Below are 20543 nucleotides of genomic sequence, written 5' to 3'. Positions count from 1 at the left end.
GGCTCTGAGCTGTCAGCACAGAGCCCGACTGGGGGCTCAAACCCAGGAACCGCGAGATCATGACCTGAGCCGAAGTCGGACGTTCAACCTACTGAGCCACCCAGGCGCCCCAGGACTTTGATTTTGAAAGCTGAAAGGTACCTTAGCTATAAGTGCATAGTAATTTTTAATTGTAAAGGCAAGCAAATGTAAAGTTCACACAAAATAGTCATTATTTCTTATATATGAAGAATATTTTAAAACAGAAAGAGGCTTGGAAAATATGTTTCCTCATAACTGACCTTCATTGATTTTATAAGTATATTTAATTAAGTTTCTTCCTGTAGTGCATTGAAAATAGCTACATATTCTTTGCAAGTTCTTCTATCAAGAGGTGGAGGCTATTTCTCCAAACTTTGGATTGGATTTGCCTCATGACCTGTTTTACCAATAGCAGTGGTAAAAGTGACATAGTATGACTTCTAAGCCTAGGCCTAGAACTTTCATGTGAGCTCTTGTGGACTTCTACTATCACTGGAAAAAGCACATGCTTGTCTTTGGATAGGCCATATGAAGTGAGAATCAAAGTGTCCTGCTAATTTAGCAAACCCTAGCCATGTGAGTGACACTTTTTTGGACCATTCCTCCTTAGCTGGGGCCTAATGAGTGAGTCCAGGAAAGCCCCAAAAGAGAAACATTCCCTTGAGCCCAGCCTAAATTGCTGGTCTGTAGGATCAGCAAATAATGTTTGGTTTAAACCCTGAGTTTTTTTTGTTGTTGTTGTTTATTTATTTTTGAGACAGAGAGAGACAGAGCATGAGCAGGGGAGGGTCAGAGAGAGAGAGGGAGACACAGAATCTGAAACGGGCTCCAGGCTCTGAGCTGTCAGCACAGAGCCCGACGCGGGGCTCGAACTCATGGACTGTGAGATCATGACCTGAGCTGAAGTCGGCCGCTTAACCGACTGAGCCACCCAGGCGCCCCTAAACCCTGAGTTTTAAGATGGTGGGTTACACAGCAATAAATAACAGAGACAGCAGGATTTATGAAAAACACAGTGCTCTTTAAATAATTAAAGCCTTAAAAATATTAATATAGTAGATCAATGTCAAGTGGAGGGACATCTCTAGTGTCACAGAGTTCTAGATTACTTTACACAAGTTCTCTTGAATGGTTGATACATTTTGATTGAGAAACTATTATATATCCATTTCAACACTAAACCTAAGAAAATATAAATTCTCTTTAGTTTAAAATTATATATATATATATATATATAAACTCTACATCTATATCATCTATATGTATCTATGTGTAGTATATCTATGTACAGTATATATAAAATAAGGTTTCTTTCCACCTACTTTAGATAAAATGTAATAAATAAACTACTGACTTATCTTTCACTGTAAAGCTTATCCCAATTCTTATTAAAGGTCTCAAATACAAAGTCAAAATATAGGAGTAATACAACATATTTGTCACCCTCTTCGTAATTATCACTTTGTCATTAAGTTCTGAGACGACAGCAGGTACAAAGGAAGATCAAGTAAGCTTTCCACAGTTTTGCATACATATTGCTAGTGGTAAAGTAAAGACAGTAGACCAAAAGTAGGTTAAATGATTCAGACAGTAACTCACCACAAAGAGAAATAGCATCTCCAAAAATAATATCAAAGTTATATTCTTGCAGTTTCTTCATAAGTTCCTTGTTCAAAACTGCATCCCTCACAGAGCTTTGGAAAAGTATCAGAATATTTATTTTTTTGCATTTTTGAATCATACGTCCACATTTTACTCTTTGGTAATTCATATACCCACATCTTGAACTTTTCATGACAAGCAAATCAAATTCATTCTTAGTAAATGATGTAGGATACACTTCAAATTTCAGAACAGAGGTGTGGTGGAATCCGCAAGGATGAAACAGTCACCTCATGACCCCTCTGAGCAAATTCAGATAGTATTGTCTTTAACTTGATTTAATGATTATTCCAATCGCCACATTAGCACCTTGCCACAGGTCCCACAGCTGAGATAAAAATACAGCACGGAAAGATAAGTCCACTTCTTAGATATTCTGGTAAAATGAATCGTTTTTTATAAACCTCTCTTAACTTCTGATGCGGCTGTCATTCACACACAGGAATGAATGAATTAAGTAGTTAAAATATAACTGGTACGAACTAACAGTAGAGGTTTCGGTAAGCAAATAAATAAGGAAAAGGGTAGATGATCTTGTATTTGTATGTGCCTCTAATTAATCCCAGTATCACTGGAAATACTGTTATCACTGGGCTAGAAAGAAACTACCTTGCATATAGGGAATCTTCAGATAAGAAAGCAGCATTGTGTAAGAGCAAATCTATTCTGATTTGAGCATTTCCAAACCAGCTTTCTGAATTTCCTCTTCCATATTTTGCATGTTATATTTAGCTCTATTTCATTTCTTTGACTTTGTTTTTCTGACTGTAGATACTACTACTACTTTTTTTTCTTTTTATCCATACTTGGGTGCCCGTTGAGTCCCACTTAAATTACTTTCATTCATTTGAAAATGCTACCTCCCAATTATGATATTTTCCTTTTCTGAACATTTGCAAAATTCTTATGTTAGTTTTACTTCCTCAACACTTTGACAAAGTATTTATCCTCTAGGTATCTTCTGAACTTTGTTTTGTAGTCTACCTTCATAATCCATGTAAATTGTATTTTAAAAATCTTATCAGGAAGTCTCTTCAAATTAGAAGTAGAAAGGAGAAGACTCATGTCATGGAATAGGTTTGTTTTCTTGCTATCAATAATCTGTTGACTTGAAATGAGAGGAGATTCTCTCTTAAAAAGGATTTGGACAGAAGATTCTAAGCAAAGCATTGTCCACAGAGTTGCAACATCCTTTAATATGGCAATGCTCGATCTCGCGGTCCGTGAGTTCGAGCCCCGCGTCGGGCTCTGGGCTGATGGCTCAGAGCCTGGAGCCTGTTTCCGATTCTGTGTCTCCCTCTCTCTCTGCCCCTCCCCCGTTCATGCTCTGTCTCTCTCTGTCCCAAAAATAAATAAACTTTGAAAAAAAAAATTTTAATATGGCAATGCCCTTTGGTGGATGTTTGATGTGTTACCCAGATTCTCCTTTTGGGAATATAGAAGTTATTCCTCCGCTGGTGAGAAGATTGACAGCTCTTGTCTATCAGCTTCCTTTAAGAGCTGCTTCTGCTGAAGAGAACTATGTAGTCTAAAGTGATGTCTTTTTCCTGGGGCAGCCCATATTCAATGCCTGCCTCTTCATTTCAATTTGGGGAAACTCTTAAAGGTGATCTTACTTTCAGATTGGGTTGGTTGAGACCTAGGCTGAAGCTTCCTTGCAGTAGTCTCCCCATCCCTTATCTGCAAGGATATGTTCCAAGACCCTAAGTGGATGCCTGAAACCACAGATAGTACCAAACCCTGTATATGCTATGTTTCCATATCCATACATACCTAAGCTAAAGTTTTAATTTATAAATTAGGCAACAATAACTAAATAACAGATAGAAAAATTAAAACAATATACTGTAATAAAAGTTCTGTGAGTGTGTTCTTTTTCTCAAAATATTTTACTGTACTGTGCTCATCCTTCTTCTTGCGATAACATGAGATGATAAAATGCCTATGTGATGAGATGAAGTGAAGTGAATGATGTAAGCATGGCGATAATAGCACTAGACTACCTTTGATTTTCTGATGATATGTCAGAAGAATCATCTGCCTCTGAACTGCAGTTGACCAGGGGTAACTGAAACCACAGAAAATGAAACTGTGGCTAAGGGGAGGGATACTGTAAGTCTCTTTTTTTTCTTTTTTCTTTCCATCTTTTTAAATTTTTTTAAAGTGTTTATTTTTGAGAGAGAGAGCACGAAAAGCGGAGGGGCAGAGAGAGAGAGAAAGACACAGAATCCAAAGCAGGATCCAGGCTCTGAGTTGTCAGTACAGAGCCCATTGCAGGGCTCAAACTCACAAACTGTGAGATCATGACCTGAGCCAAAGTCAGATGCTTAACCAACTGAGCCACCCAGGTGCCCTGTCTCTGTTTTTTCCACTGTTCAATCTTTCTTCAAATCCTTCATTTTCACAGACTTTGTTTCCAAGATCACTCCTTAATAATCTCCCTGCAAGCTTATCTTCAGCTTGATAATAGAATCAAGAATGGAATCAGAGTAGACACTGAGATTGGATTTTGGAGCTGGATCATTTACCGCCAGTTGTAACCAGGAAGATATTACTCAAACTCAAAAGAACTGGAGGACATAGCCAATATCTCCTAGTAGGAACTGGGAAATTATATAGAGAACTATATGCTGAGGGACTGGATTTAGGAAAGTGGAATATAAGCTTGCAGAAGGAAGCATAGTTTTATTTTGGAGCACTCTCTCTCAGGACATAGAATTCAATACCTTTGTTCACACTTCAGGAAGCGGTGGTAAGGAATGGCCCACACAAAGTGAAACTGACATGCTGGAAGTGCCATGGGAAACAGTGGAAGAAGGAATCAAAGGGCTTGGAGAAGTGCATATATTAAGATAGAGATGCTACATAAATCTGGAAAATCTGCCAGTGATTGTATACTGACTGAAGTTATAAGGAATGCTCAGTGTGGTGTCCTCTAATGGCCAGGTCTGTTTGTAGTTACAAAACAGCTCAAAAACAAGTTGATAGCACTCAATTGTTAGAAGCCAAGTGGTCACAATGATCACAATGAGCAGTAAGGTCAGAGTGGCAACCAGGCAGTCCTAACCCATGTAAAGCTATGGATATGGTTATATACAGCAGGCAGAGCTAAGGGTAAAATATATAGGCAGCCAAAAAGGCTTTGCACATTCTATACGTGCGGAATCTCTGGCAAGCCTAGGAGAATAACAGCACAGCCAGACGATGCCATCTGGACTGATGCATTTGAAACATGCATTTGAAAAACATGCATTTGAAAAAAAGAAATCCTGGCATGTTTCAGGACCCTGTTAGAACCCTTGACCATGAGATGCCATGTTAATGCCCACCAGAGAACATCCATCATGGAATAGGTGCTAAACACTAAAGTAGGCAAAATCACTCAGCCAGTCTCTATAAACAATCATTCCAGTGCTGGCTCCAATAACAAATTAACAAAGTGACCATCGTAGCAGACAGTAAGGCCATGTTTAGGCCTGCATGTATGGACTTCTATTTACCAAAGCTGATCTAACTACTATTTAAACTGTCAAGAATATCAAATCTACTAGCTATAGAGTCGAACACTGTATCCCTGATATGGAATAGTTGAAGGTGCCAGTTTCCCAAATTGGATCTTTTCCACTCTGGCTATTTTCCCTGACAGCAATAGCCACGTATATCGAGAATTACTTTATCTTTCTTATCTGCATGGGCTCTGTGGAAAGGTCACATTCCATTAACCTGGAATTTTAGCATTTAAAACAGTTGATAAGGCTGAGAGATATAAATTGGTATTAAAATCAAGATAGTTTAAGGTCATGTGTGAAAACTGACTTTTGCGTGTCAAAACAAAGCCCTTTCTCAGTATCTTAATTTTCAGTAGAAAATAGTGTGGGCTATTTTGAATTTGCAAATTACGTAGTGGCTATAGTCAGAAAACTGGAGAGACCTTAAGATTCACTTCATTAGTTTACTTTCTTTTAGTTATCATCTTCCTGTGATGCCTAATATTCAATGTCTGAAAATAATTGTTATATATAATTTTCGCATTTTCTATTTATTTACAGTAGAGGTCTAGTCTGCCCACAGTAACACCATAAGGGCCAGAAATGGAAGTCCAAACCTATTTTTAAGCAGTGCAAACAACTAGGAATAGTCTTGAGTAGACAAATTAAAGCAGAAACTGAAGAAGCTTTGTGGCAAGGGAATATTCTTTTTTTTTTAATATTTTTAATGTATATTTATTTTGCAGAGAGAAAGACAGAGCAAGTGGGGAAGGGGCAGAGAGAGTGGGAGACACAGAATCTGAAGCCCACTCCAGGCTCTGAGCTGTCATGAACCATGAACTGACTACATGAACCATGAACTCACAAACCATGAAATCCTGACCTGAGCCGAAGTCGGATGTTCAACCTACTGAGCCACCCAGGCACCCCAGGAATATTCTTAATATAGATGTTTGGTGACTTACTGAACTGAGAGAGTGTACACCCTCTTATTTTTCCAGACTTCCTAAGATTAAGAAAACAAAATAAGCACCCTTTCCCCTAATAAAGAACAAAATAGTTTACACTCATGCCAGGATGCACCTATTAACATTGCACAATTAATACTGATAACAGATAAGTTCACTGGCTGTAGATCAGTGGTTTTTAGCAATTCTGTGGTGAATAACAGATATAATCAAAAGAATGTCTGATTTAGGGAATTTAAAAAAATGAACCAAAGCATAAATTTAGAAAATAAAATATGTGATTTGAAATGCCTCACTTTATTATTTGAGTAATGATTTCTTCACATTTTTAGCCCCAGTTTCAGAAAAAAGTGCTATGGTATGTTAGCTGGGGCTGGTGAATTAGATACATGGTCATTTCCTCTAGAGCTCTCCAGATTATCTGAGGAAAAGAAAGAACACTGGGTGTGTGTGTGTGTGTGTGTGTGTGCACGCACACACACATACGTATGTGGTTGAAAAAGCTAATTATAGTGTTTTATTTTTCTATTTTTTGCTTATTTGGTTGTCTCCTTGTTTAAGGAAACTCATGTCAGATGTTTTCAAGTGTAAGTATATTTTTCATTAAATATGCTGGTTCCTTTGAGTTGGGAGTTTATATTCTTAAACGGGATAAATACTTTTCCATGTATTTCTCATTCAAAACTATTTTTTAAAGCATGGAATTAGAATTCCACTGAATGCCTAATTACTTTAAGAAAGATAAGAAATGGGAAAGGACGTTTGGTTAAGAAATAATGACAAATTTGTAATTAGAAGATATTCTTAAGGATAATCATTGGAAAGATCTTTAATGAGCTGAATTGCAAAGAAAATACTAAGTAACTGTAATCCTAAGGGTTTTGTTATAGTTTAAGTTGGAGTGAGATAATTTTTACTGATAATTTTAATTAGGAAATATACCAAACTTATATGTACCAGTTTAAAAATGTTATTTTTTCCCTAAAATTACCTCATACTTTTTATATGAACTTAAAAAAAAATCTTGTTGTAAACTTCCCTGGCAGGAACATATCATTAGAGTTTTATTTTGAAATGAATTTAGGCTGTGAGATTAAGACTATTTTGTTATTATAGATCTTAGATCATGAACTTCTTGATTAACTGAGATATTTACAGGTCTCTCCTTATAGAAAACTCATCATGAAATAATTTTTGTGAGGAATTGTTAAATCTTTGTGAATTAGTTTCTAATTTTTCCCAATATCTTTATAATTTTTTATTTTGTCATTTATTAGAGATTTATGTTACTTAAAACACAGAGAAGGAGTTATTTTTAATATCACCTCTGCTGAAAGACTCAGTGTTTATATGTTAAAGAGATGAGATGAAAGAAAGAGCTTTGAGAAAACACAGAAAGAATGAGAAAAGAGAACCTAAATTTTGTTTACGGGGAAAATAGCTTTATATACAACTTATTCATAAAAACACTTTCAATAACACAATATAGCCTACAATTTTGAAAGAATAATTATTCAAAGACTTTAACTTCATTAGATGAATTGCATTTGAGAACTTTCACTATTGAAGGATATGTATAGAGGGAGAAGAAGATCTAAGTAGAATATCTTTAAAGCCACGAGGAAAAATTACTGTAAGTTGTGAAAGAAACAACTTTCCTAAATAGCTCCATATACCATAATAAAATTTAAAATCTAATGTAAATTTCTTTTTGAGGTGATTTATTTTTGAAACACAAAATTCTGGCCATTCCCTTTGGAGGAATTTGCCTGCATAAGGAGGGATTCTAAGGATGGATGTGGCACTATTGATCTCTCCAAACCTGATCAAAGCTGGACTCTAAGATTCAAATCTAGAATTTCTGTTTTCAGTGAGTGATGAAGCTGTAGGAAGTAAATCACATTTAATTAAAATATGGTAAGCATTTGCCAACAAATATTCTGTAAACTAGTTTGAGCACTTACACTTCAATAATCAAAGTATGTTTAGCACTTGAAATGATTTTTATTTTTAATTTTTTTCAGTGCTCAAAGGCGAAACTCACACTTCCCCCAACTCTGTGAATGGCTACTTGGACATACATCTGAGATTGGCAGTAAAAGTAAGCTCTGTTAGAAAGGGATTGTGCACAGAAAATTAGCCAAGGTCTATGGGCAAGGGAGAAACCACAAACTTGAACTGTAGTGTCTCTTTAGGAAAACAAAAGCAAAGTTTCAAGCAACTGACCTGATGAGTTTTAAGATCTGGAAAAGACATTAGAAGCTTAAGGTTTCTGCCACAAAAGGGGGCAAGAAGCATGAAACAAGTGTATCCATACAACACTGAGAAAGCCCCAGATATAAGCAAAACCAATGTAATGTATCTCTCAGTTGTTAGCAGTTGTAAAAATTGGAGGCGGTGACCGATAACCTCAAATGCAAAACTCCAAGGAACATCAAAAATCAAGGAAACATGGCATCACCAAAAGGTCACAAAATTGTCCAGTAACTATCACAAAGACTCAAAATTCTGCAACTTACCCAATCAAGAATTCAAAATAGCCATTTTAAGGAAACTTTATTGGCTCCAAAAAAAACATAAATAATTCAATAAAATCAGAAAAATGATACATGAAGAAAATAACACATTTAACAAAAAGACGGAAATATAAAAGAATCAAATAGAAACTGTAGATCTGGAGAATACAGTGGATGAAATAAAAAATATATATATATTTAATAGAGACCATCAACAGCAGAATCGACCAAACAGAAGATAGAATTAGTGAGTTAGAAGATAGGAATTTGGACATAAGCCAATCAGAGGAGAATTAAAAAAAAAAATACAGTGGAAAAAGTCTATAGAACATCAGTAAAAAGAAAACTTATCTACATATAAATGAATCATTGGAATTCCAGAAAGAGAAGAGTGGGAGAAGGAGGCAGAAAGTTCATTTAAAGAAATACTAGCTGAGACCTGCTCAAGCCAGAGAGAGACTTGGATATCCAACTTAACAAAACTAATAGATCACCCATAACTACAATGCAAAATAATCTTCTCAAAGACATATTATAATGAAGCTGTCAAAAATCAAAGACAAAGAGAGAATCCTGAAAGCAAGGGAAAAGAAGATTGTAATCTATAAAGGAACCTCCATTAGGCTATCAGCAAATTTTTTTCAGCAAAACCCTTTCAGGCCAGGAGGAAGTGAAAGGATATATTGAAAGTGGTAGAAGAAAAAACTGCCAGCCAAGAATCCCCTATCGGGCAAAGTTATCCTTCAGAAATGAAGAAGAAATAAAGACTTTACCAAATAAAAGCTGAGGGAATTCATTATTCCATATTTGCATTGTAAGAAATGCTGAGAGGAGTTCTTTAAAATAAAAATTACTACACATCCACATTACAAGAAACAGTCAAAAGGAGTACTTCAGCTGAAATTAAATGAAAAAGTCCTTTACCCGACATGTTTTCAATGAAAACATATGAAAATATACAACACAGTAGTCAAATAGTAAATATACATATAAAGGTTAAAGGAAAAGAGAATTAAAAATAAATATGACAACTATAATTTGTTAATGAATACACAATATAAAAAGAGGTAAATTGTGACATCAAAATAAAAGGGGTGAGTAAAGGGAAGAACTTTTTATGCAATTGACTTTAAGTTGTTGTCAGTTTAAATAAATTGTTTTTATTTATAAGATGTTTTATGTAAGCCTAATAGTAACAACAAGGCAGAAACCTATAGTAGATTCACAAAAGATAAAGAGAAGTGAATCAGAGCACACAACCATGGAAAATCACCTATCCACAAAGGTAGGCAGAAAGAAAGCAGTAGGCAGAAAGTAAAAGGAGGACAATAAAACTACAGAACAGCCAGAAAGCAATTAATAACATGGCATTACCAAATCATTACAAATTAATGATTATAATAAATATAAATGGATTGTTCTCCAATCAAAACACACAGGGTGGCCTGATGGATTAAAAAAAAAAAAAGACCCAGTGCCTAAAAGCTTCTTACTTCTTACTTCTTACTTCCACTTTAAGGATACACATGGGTTCAAAGTGAAGGGATGGAAAAAGATATTCCATGCAAGTAGAAACCAAAATAATAATAATAATAATAATAATTTAAAAAGAGAGAGGGGGGACAACTACACTTATATTAGACAAAATACACTTTAAGCCAAAACTGATAACAAGAGGCAAAGAAGATCATTATATAATGATAAATGGGTGAGCTCATCAAGAAGATATCACTGTTCTATACACATATGCACCCGAGAGAGAGAGAGAGAGAGAGAGATGGAACGCTAGCAGAGAAGGCCAGAGACAGAGGGAGACACAGAATCTGAAGCAGGCTCCAGGCTCTGAGCTGTCAGCAGAGCCCGACGCGGGGGTCGAACCCACTAAGGGCGAGATCATGACCTGAGCTGAAGTTGACGCTTAATCGACTGAGCTACTCCGGTGCCCCTAGGGCATTTTTTAAAATTACAAGTTGTTATGTACTATATGCTAGGTCATTTCTAAAATAACACTGTGATAAAAGTAGTGTAGGTTTCTTGGAAGGAGTTTAGATCAGGCATGAGCCTGGCATGTAGTTCAAAAACAATGAGAAAGCTGATCTTATAATTTTAGAAAAACACTAAGATTGCAGAGGGAGAAGAGTGTTTGTTTCTTTTTCCTAGGTTAGACATAATTCTGCCCACTTATTTTTTAACCAAGTGTATATCTGTCCACTCTTACCCCAGCTGAGAATGTTCGAGTTGTTAACCTTATTTTTTAGAAGAAATTGGATTGATTGGCTTGATCACATTCTGGATGGGCAAGTGAGGAAACATTAAATTCAGGAACCTATGTCCCAACATTTTTGTTGCCATTTCCCACCTGAAACTAGAAAAAGGACTAGCGATTTTGAACTGGCTTTTGGTTTTTCTCCTCTACTCCACAGAGTTTTAGTGGACTCATCATGGCCTATGAATCTCTCTCAGGAGATAAAATAAGTATGCTATTCCCAAATTTTACACTGCATTTGGTTTGGCAAAAGAGGGAATATGAGCAAAGGCAGGAGTTAGAGGTCATTTTAATCTAGAGTCAGAGCTTGTAAACTCAACACTTTGCCAATTCTATACTGGTTAACAGGTAGTGGGAGTAACATGACTCCCTCTGAAACTTCTTACAGGTTTCACACTTTATCTAGAAACCACCCCACCCCCTCCAATGGGAATAAAGCCTGCCTGATGGATGAATTTAGAAATTCTTTTGCTCCTAGCCATACTGCCCAAATTTTATCCTTAATTTATAACATATAACTTCCTGAAAGCAATTCAAAGCAAGACTTGAGGAATTTAAGCAAATGAGTAAAAAGATACCTGGTTACATGTGCATTTTGAAATATTACCTCCTTTTGTAGAAAGCAATGTATAGTATGATAGAGTTTAAAGTTTATCTAACTTTCCATAAGATCTGGGCAAGGGCCACTGATTATGTTTGTGTTTTCTTCTGTGAGATTTTTGATTACTGATCTCAGTGAAAGCACTGCAATACCATCTTCCCCAGAGCTCTGGGCAAATTCTTCCATTTCCTATAAAGAAAGAATTTCCTCATCTATGAAAGAAAGTCAACATAGGATTTTTTCAAAAAAGAAATGGGAGCATATACTTGGAAATAAAGTGTTAATACAAACTCTTATGTCTAGGAGTTCTTGGAAAGGAGACAGGAACTAAAATGAGGCATGCTAATCAGCATAAAGGATCCCCAGGACAGAGGGGGTAGCTTCCCTTAATCAAAGAATCATGATTTGATAATCTGACAATCACTTTAGAAGTAAAAAGTAAGTGTCTGCATTTCATGGTATCATACGGATTGCTGGTATCATAGGTGAAGGGAGTTCAACTGAGCGGATGAAAGGACCGTCTCTGGGAAAAATAATTGACGGGAATTAAAGTGAGAGATTAAGATTTCAGTCTCTTTAGCTGCGTTTAGAGCCAGAATCAGAACAATGGCAGAACTGAAGTGGGATTGAGAAGCAAAGAACCCGGGGAGAAAATAAAAGTGAGATTAGAAGGCACGTAGTGATTCAGTGTAAATTGTGGAACTTACATTTTTCTGTTCCATAGGCACCAGACACATTTTAGTCTCAACTATAACAGTTTAAAATATCATAAATATAGAGGTGCCTGGGTGGCTCAGTCAGTTAAGCCTCTGACTTCAGTTCAGGTCATGATCTTATGCTTCCTGAGTTCAAGCCCAGCCTCAGGCTCTGTACTGACAGCTCAGAGCCTGGAGTCTGCTTTGAATTTTGTGTCTGCCTCTCTTTCTGCCCCTCCCCTGCTTGCACTCTCTCTCACTCTTTCTCTCTCAAAAAGAAGCATTAATTTTTTTAAAAAATAAAATACCACAAATACAAAAAAGAAATTCACAAATACTATTCCCTTTAATGTAGGGAGTATGGTAGATCTGAGCCTGCAGGTGAATCATTACTTTTGGTAAAATATGTAGAATATAACAGAAACAAATCCCTCATTGAAAAAGCCAAACAAGTTTAAAAATCAAAACATACAATATGAATGAATTTTTATTCACAACATGTAGAACATTCTATGTGTTAACATATGTGCTCATGTACAAAACAATTACATCTACCTATTAGCATTTTCAATTAAATTATGATCTACGTTTTAATTGACTAGAAAAGCCAGAAGTCATTCAACTCCTGAAAAATGTGTTCTTATTAAAACTTAAACTGGAAAAAATATAATGCTTCAATGGTTTTATTTAGCCTTTGTATACCTAAAATTATTATCAGAGTTTATATATTTAATATTATGCTTTATAGATTATTTAAATAGGCAAATATTTCTTTTTAAGAAAAGCTTTCATCTCCACAAGGTAGAATATATTCCTTTAATTGTTAAGGTAGTTGTTTTGAATAAACCCGGGAATTGCTAACAAGGTATGCAAATCTTTACTTTAACTCCTTTATATTATGTCATTTTATAACAAAGAAGAGAAGGAATATCTTTAAACTATGATTTTAAAGACTATTATAGGAAAGCACATTATCTAATTGCCAGATAAAATAATTCAGCACTATGATACATTGCTTTGATAGATCTTAAACCAAGCAGCATTAGGGTTTACATTTTGAAACTATATTCTTCAAAGCATCATAATTATTTTCAAACCTCATCAAATTGAGAAAATATGTTGTTTCTTTACATTTCTTTATTGTTAATTTAACACCTAAGAATTGTTTGCCTTGCTGTTATTTAGGCCACTATTCCTGTAAAACACAGATAATCCTCCAAATGATTTATATTGTTCTAAGATGCAGCTATAATTTTAGGTCTATTAAACTTGGATTATAAATATCAAACTGTGGTAAATCATTTACTGAGCTTGTTTAATACATAATTCCAGTTGGATTAAATAATTCTTCAACCTCAAGGGTAAAGAATTGGCAGATGTACTGGAAGATAGTTTTTTTAGAAAAGAAAGGGAGAGAGAATCCTTACTTCTATTGAAATTCAATGTATATCCTCATGCTTACTGCAGATTTATGGCGAATGCTAGTTATCAAGAAGCCTAAGTATTTGTGCTTGGTATAGTGGTCACAGTACAGTTTTTGAGAGGACCAGGAGAAGTGCTGGGGTAAGGGAAAGGATGAAATGGGAAAACCCACTGCATTTCTGTTAGATGGAGAAATCATCCCCACAGCAGACAGAATTCTGAGAAATGCATATCCCCCCCCTCAAATTATCTGCAGTGCAGTTAAAGAGTTATAGTTTTGTCTCTTCTTTCCAAACATGGATATTATAAGTAAAATTGGTGGGAAGAGTAAAGGGCAGGTATTAAATTATAATTGTTTGGTTTTGTTCCACCATACCATCTATAATTCTAAGTAATCAAAATCAACTAGTTCTCTAAAGTCACAAAGTATTACAGTACAAATCTGGTACTATTATTATTAATTTTTAAATCAAGGGCAATCTTCAAATCAAAGACAAAAAATAGTGTTTTGTACTCCAAGGGGAACAAAGACCGATGTGTCATATGAAATGAAATTAACGGTTTTAAAACATGATTCACAGCAGTAGAAACTTTGAATCTCCTAATATTTCTATTAGAAGGGAACCTCTGGCTATAGCATGCTTTTTTCTACTTTGTCTAGTTTAGAGAATATGCAATAATTATAACATACTGGATGCAAAATGATGTTAAGTATTTAGAAAACGTTTAATATGATTAGTACTGAAAATAGAATTTATTACTGCATTCCTGAGTTCTCAAACACCATCCTAATTTGTTGAGCTAAAACAAGTGAATAAAGTACTAGGATTTTAGTAGTAGGAACCTCCATGTGTTTATCTTCTCTTTTTAAAGAATAAGGTATTATACATCTTAACTCCAAATCATGTGGTGAAATCCTTGGGTGATTCTTTGATCTTTGACTTCATAAGCTGAGGAATGGACAAGAACTGGGAAAACTAGGAAAGGAATCTGTTCAAATCACTGGCTGGTTAATTCAGATGGGCCCTGTTTTCTATCTAAACTATTAAAGAAAACTATTCTCTCTTGTTCTTCTTCCCTGTCTTACCACATTTCCAGCAACAAAACAGGCAACATTTTGTGACCAGGAATATAGTAGTAGCCACACAGGCCAGCAGGAACCCAATCACATCCAATGAGTGGTACTGGACCCAGGTGAGGTCATGGGAGGTTGGCCGAAGGTGTTTGGCTCCTTTGTGGCGCATGACAAACTCGATCCAGAAGACTGCTCGATCCAAGGGCTTTGTAGGCTGATCATGGTGAATTCTTGATAACCTCATAGCGTTCTCTTTATAGCTAAAGATTGGATACATAGATAGCAATTTGAAAAAATTCATTAAGAACATGAGATACCTAAAATTATGTTTCTATCATTAAAAGGATATTACATAATTATATAAGAAATTGTCATAAATGATATCGAGTACAGAATGCCTATGACAATTTATTTCCTCTTGAGAGATTTCTAGATACGTTGGCCCTATCAGCAGAATTGTTTGTAGTTTAAGTAATAATTGGAAGTAAGGGAGAAAAGACTTGCTAATTGGAAATACAATTAAAAAGTTTAGAAATAGGAATGTAGAGGTACACCTGGTTGGCTCAGTGGGTTAAGCCTCTGGCTCCTGGTTTTGGCTCAGGTCATGATCTCACGGTTTGTGGGTTCAACCCTGAATGGGGCTCCTTGCTGACAGTGTGGAGCCTACTTGGATTCTCTCTCTCTCCCTCTCTCTGCCCCTCCCCTATTCATGTGCACTCACGAGCTATCTCTCACTCTCTCAAAATAAATGAAACTTAAAAAAAAAAAAAAGAAATATAGAATATGTAGGTTGAGAATACAGACTTTTGATCTCATTTGCTAAGCAAGGTATTAGGAATGAGCTAGTGATAGGAAGCAGTATTGAGGGGCAGGCCAATGATAAGGGGCCCCCTCTCCCCCTGCCTGAGTTTGAGCTGGAGTGTTAGTGGGATGATGCAAGCAAAATGAATCTGTGTTCCTTTTCTTCTTGGGATGTTATTTTCAGTTTGTTGTTGTTGTTGTCGTTGTTGTTGTTGTTCTGATGTGTTGCTAAAATTTGTTAAGTAGACTCTAGTTCTTTTCTGGAGATGTTTTCTTTCCTGGAGGGCTCTATAAGGTTGACCTTTGCCAGGCAACAGAGAGGCTAGGGTCTTCTATCTTGCTGTTTGGATCTCTCAATTGTATTGTATCTTCTTTCTCTTGTTTTAAGTTAGTATATACCAATATAGGATTTTAAAAAATGTTTTAATGTTTATTTATTTTTGAGAGAGACAGACAGAATGCGAATGTGGGAAGGGCAGAGAGAGAGGGAGCCACAGAATCTGAAGAAGGCTCCAGGCTCTGAGCTGTCAGCACAGAGCCGGACACAGGGCTCAAACTCACAAACTGTGAGATCATGACCTGCACTGAAGTCAAGACGCTTAACTTACTGAGCTACCCAGGCACCCCAATATAGAATTTTTTTAATCAAAAAGTAGCATGATCCAATTTTTATAAAATTATTTCTTTTTCTTCCCTATTTATAGATTAGCAAAAGGAAATATCTGAAGTAATATTTCTCTACTGCTAACTAGTTATATCTGCATCAGGAAAGTTATTTTTTATTTTTGTTTCTCTATTTTTTGTTATATTGCCTAATTCTTTATACTGGTAATATTTGCAATTTTTAAGAAATAAACAATAAAATTGTTAGGAAAAAATAAAGATCTGCGTCTCTTCAACAATAACTTATTTTCTTTAAATAAACAGTATTTCTTTGAGGTTGTAATCTATTACCTATTAACAGTAGGTGAATCAAAAGGCCTACATAAAATTTGAGAAGTATAAAACAATTGAATCTGATATTAGTTATTTGCTATTGATTACCTAAAAGTGTCAGCTTAGGGCACCTGGGTGACTCAGTCATTAAGCATCTGACTTCGGCTTAGGTCATGATCTCACGGTGAGTTTGAGTCCCACATCCGGTGAGCTCCAGCCCCACTTTCGGTGAACACGAGCCCTGTTTCAGGTGAGCCCTGCTTCTCTCTCTCTCTCTGTCTCTCTCTCACCCCCTCCTTTCTCTCCCTCTTTCCTTCCTGAGATTCTCTCTCTCCCTGGCCCCCTGCTCACTTGCACCCTCTCTCTCCATCTCAAAAAAGTATCAGTTTAAAAATTGAATGAAACAATTTACTCCTTTTAAAACACCAGATGCTTCTCAGAAAAGAATATATTCTATACTCACGAAGGGTTGTTAATAACTGCCTTCAAAGCGTTAAGTAGATCGGAACTTGTCATTGTATGTAAGTCTACTTTAAGAGCTGCCCCTCTGGCTTTCACACGAGCAATATTATCATACTGATCACCAAATATGGGAATTCCCACTATAGGGACCCCATGGTAAATAGCTTCATAGATCCCATTGGTTCCACAGTGAGTGATAAAAGCTCTGGTCTTGGGATGACCTAAGAGGAAAAAACATATCATTATTCAAAGTTGTGAGAGTTTCAGAAACAGAAAATCGTGACACCTAAAACCATTGATTCAATTAGGTAACATATACTTAAATTCAAGTTAATTAACATGCCATGTAGTATTGGTTTCAGGAGTAGAATCCAGTGATTCATCACTTTCATATAAAACCCAGTGCTCATCCCACAAGCATCCTCCTTAATGCCCATCACTCATTTAGCCCCCTCCCTCCCTCCCTCCCTCCAGGAACCCTCAGTTTGTTCCATTTTTTTATGGTTATTTATTTTTGAGAGAGAGAGAGAGAGAGAGAGAGAGAGAGCATGAGCTGGGGAGGGACAGAGAGAGAGGGAAACACAGGATCCGAAGACGGCTCCAGGCTCCAAGCTGTCAGCACAGACCCCTACATGGGGCTTGAACTCACCAAGCGTGAGAACATGACCTGAGCCAAAGTCGGATGCTTAACTGACTGAACCACCTAGGCACCCATTCTATGTCTTTAAAAGTCTCTTATGATTTAGGCAGCATCTTCTACACAATTCTGTGCCATGAGACTATATATAAATTCCTATAAGATCTAAAGAAAGCAGCAATTCGTTATTCCAGGCTAAGCAGCAATTACTTACTCTAGCAAGTAAGTCATTTCACAAACCTCTAAGAAGGTCTGTGTGGACTTTAAATGATGGAGAGTAGTTGCCAGTTGGACAAATTGGGGTGAGGAATTAATAAAAAAAAGGATGGAGGGATTTAAAAAATGAAATTCTTGTGTGGATAAGGGAAGGAGTGGTGGGAGGTACAGGGTTTCAGTGGGAGAATGTTGGCATAACAGTCTAGGAAGATAAATTAGGGAAAGTTCATGAAGCACTCTGTTTAATAAAATGGGATTTTACATTTGATTTTATAGTAGTATAGAGACATTTATAATATTAGAGATGGTGAATAGGATTCTCACTTTTTTTTTTTTCAAACAGAGGAGGAAAGAAGAGAGGTGGGAGTAAGTGGATATAGAGAACCAGGAGGCTGCTGCAGTATTTTATGCAAGAGTTAATGAGAGCCTGATCTAAAAGTGTGTAGATGGGTATTGAGGAGGGCACCTTTTGGGATGAGCACTGGGTGTTGTATGGAAACCAATTTGTCAATAAACTTCATATAAAAAAAAAATAAAAGTGTGTTGATTCTGACTCTGAGGAGTCATAAATGGGAGAATTATATTTTGATTGTAATTTAGAGCTCGGGAAAGATTTGCTCCTTGACCAAACTCTAGTCAAATTTCTTTGAACTCTCTTCTCAACTAGGCTCTGATTTTGGAGCTTCTGAATTTCTCTCTGCATTGCCCAATTTTAGCAAGAATCCTACTAAATCAGTTTAGCTAGACTCCCCCAGTTTGGTATCTGATCACCCATATTTATATCTGATTGGTTTCCTCATCCTTCACTTTCCCCAGGTGGTGTCTGATGACCCTGGTCTGTTTTCGGCAAGAACCTGCTTAGGTTGGTGTAGCCAGAATCCCTCCCTTGCCCTGATGTTTCCTCTTAGTATTTTTCTACCCAGTGACCCCCACTCTGCTCCTTGGCTATAAGATCCCCACTTTTTCTTATTGTATTCAGAGTTGAGTCCAGTCTCTCTGCTTCACTGAAAAAGTCCATGAACTAGTATCTATATTCATCATAATGGTCTTGAATAAAGTGTGCCTCACAGTTTTTAACAAGTATCATGAAGAATTTTTTCTTTAACAAGTTCCAGAAGAAATGCGAAGAAGAAATTAAAGAGTTTTTTGCTTGTTTTTAACACAAATTTGTTGGATTGATCCATTACTAAATTATCATTCAGAGGATCCCTCATTCAGCTCTGTTGAGTTTTGCTTCTCTTTGGTCTTACCAAGAAGATCATTCTGGGGAATCCATTCATATAGCCGGGTATTGGGTCCTAACGTGTCTGGTTTCTTTCCTGTGTATCTCCACAGAACCTGTTAAAATAAATACCTTTAATCTATTAGAAGACTCTCAGAAGCACATCCTTTCAAAATGAGACACTTACTCAGAATTAGCCTAGTTCAATGCCTCCCTGTAACAAATGAACAAAATAAGGCCTTAAATGATTAAGTAATGAATGTTTAAAGCACTGAAATGGCAACTATGTTTTCAAATGCTTGCAATAATCCTAATAGACTGTCATCATCAGGGCCATTCTCAGTAGGTGAAGAAACAAAAACAGACAATCTGTATAAGGAATAACTACATATTGGTGTTATTAGGCCTTTGTGGTTAAGGGAATTTTTTTAAACAACGTTTCCAGAGGCAAAGGAGAAGGATGTTACATTCCCTTTAGGAATTTGTAAGTGTTTTGAACTTTTGTTATAAACTTGACAGTGACATAGAAGCAAGTATTGTTGGGGTGCCTGGGTGGCTTAGTTGGTTAACCGTCTGACATCAGCTCAGGTCATGATCTCATGGTTCGTGAGACTGAGCCCCACGTTGGGCTCTGTGCTGACAGCTTGGAGCCTGGGGCCTTCTTCGGATCCTGTGCTTCCCTCTCTCTCTCTGCCCCTCCTCTGCTTGTGCTCTCTCTCTCTCAAAAATAAATAAATAAAACATTTTTTAAAAAAGAAGCAATGTCTTTTTTATTGTGGTTGAATATATGTAATGATATTTAGCATTTTAATGTATTATAAGTATACAATACAGTGGCATTAAATACATTCACAATATTGTAGAACCATTACTACTATTTTTAACTCAAATGTGTCTGTCCATCATCTCCAACATGAACTCTGTATCATTAAACAATTAACTCCCTATTCCTCCCACTTGGCAGACTTTGGTTACCTTTATTCTACTTTCTGTCTCTATGAATTTGACTGCTCTAGGTACCTCATCTAAGTGTAATCATACAGTATTTGTCTTTTTCTGACTGCCTTATTTCACTTAGCATTATGTCCTCAAGGTTCATTCATGTTATATCATATCAGAATTTCCTTCCTTTTTAAGGCTGAATAATACTCCATTGTGTGTATATACCACATTTTGTTTATCCATTTACTTGGTGGTTGTGAATAATGCTGCTATGACCATTGGTGTACAAATATCTCGTTGAGTCCCTGATTTCATTTGTTTGGGGTTTTTTTGGATATGTAGGTAGGATTGTAAACACTGGGTCATATGAGAGTTTTATGTTTAATTCTTTGAAAAACAAAACTGTTTTTCATAGCTACTACATTATTTTGCACTCCTACCAACAATGTGCAAGAGTTCCAATTTCTCCACATTTTCACTAACACTTGTTATTTCCCAATTTTTAAATAATAGCTATACTAATGGATTTGAAGTGTTATATCTTTTGTGCTTTTGATTGCAATTTCCTTAATGATTAATGATGTTGAGGACCTTTTCATGTACTTATTGGCCA

General features: G+C 36.2%; 1 protein-coding gene across 1 annotated transcript in view; it reads right to left on the bottom strand.

Moving 5' to 3' along the window:
* Positions 1–12574: 12574 nt before the first annotated feature.
* Positions 12575–20543, bottom strand: part of LOC124520582 (UDP-glucuronosyltransferase 2C1-like) — a 28019-nt gene continuing 20050 nt past the window's right edge. Inside the window, exons 4-6 of the mRNA XM_047091559.1 lie at positions 19017–19104; positions 16915–17134; positions 12575–14974 (exon numbers count right to left, since the gene is read on the bottom strand). Coding sequence (XP_046947515.1) covers positions 14695–14974; positions 16915–17134; positions 19017–19104 — 588 coding nt within the window. The 3' untranslated portion in view covers positions 12575–14694. The remainder of the gene's footprint in view (positions 14975–16914; positions 17135–19016; positions 19105–20543) is intronic.

Source organism: Lynx rufus, unplaced genomic scaffold (genome assembly GCF_022079265.1).
Source record: "Lynx rufus isolate CCGP_SWC_20201006 ecotype Redwood Valley unplaced genomic scaffold, mLynRuf1.p SCAF_3, whole genome shotgun sequence".
NCBI lineage: Eukaryota > Metazoa > Chordata > Mammalia > Carnivora > Felidae > Lynx > Lynx rufus.
Note: the sequence above shows the minus strand (reverse complement) of the source record. Positions and strands in the feature narration are given on the sequence as shown.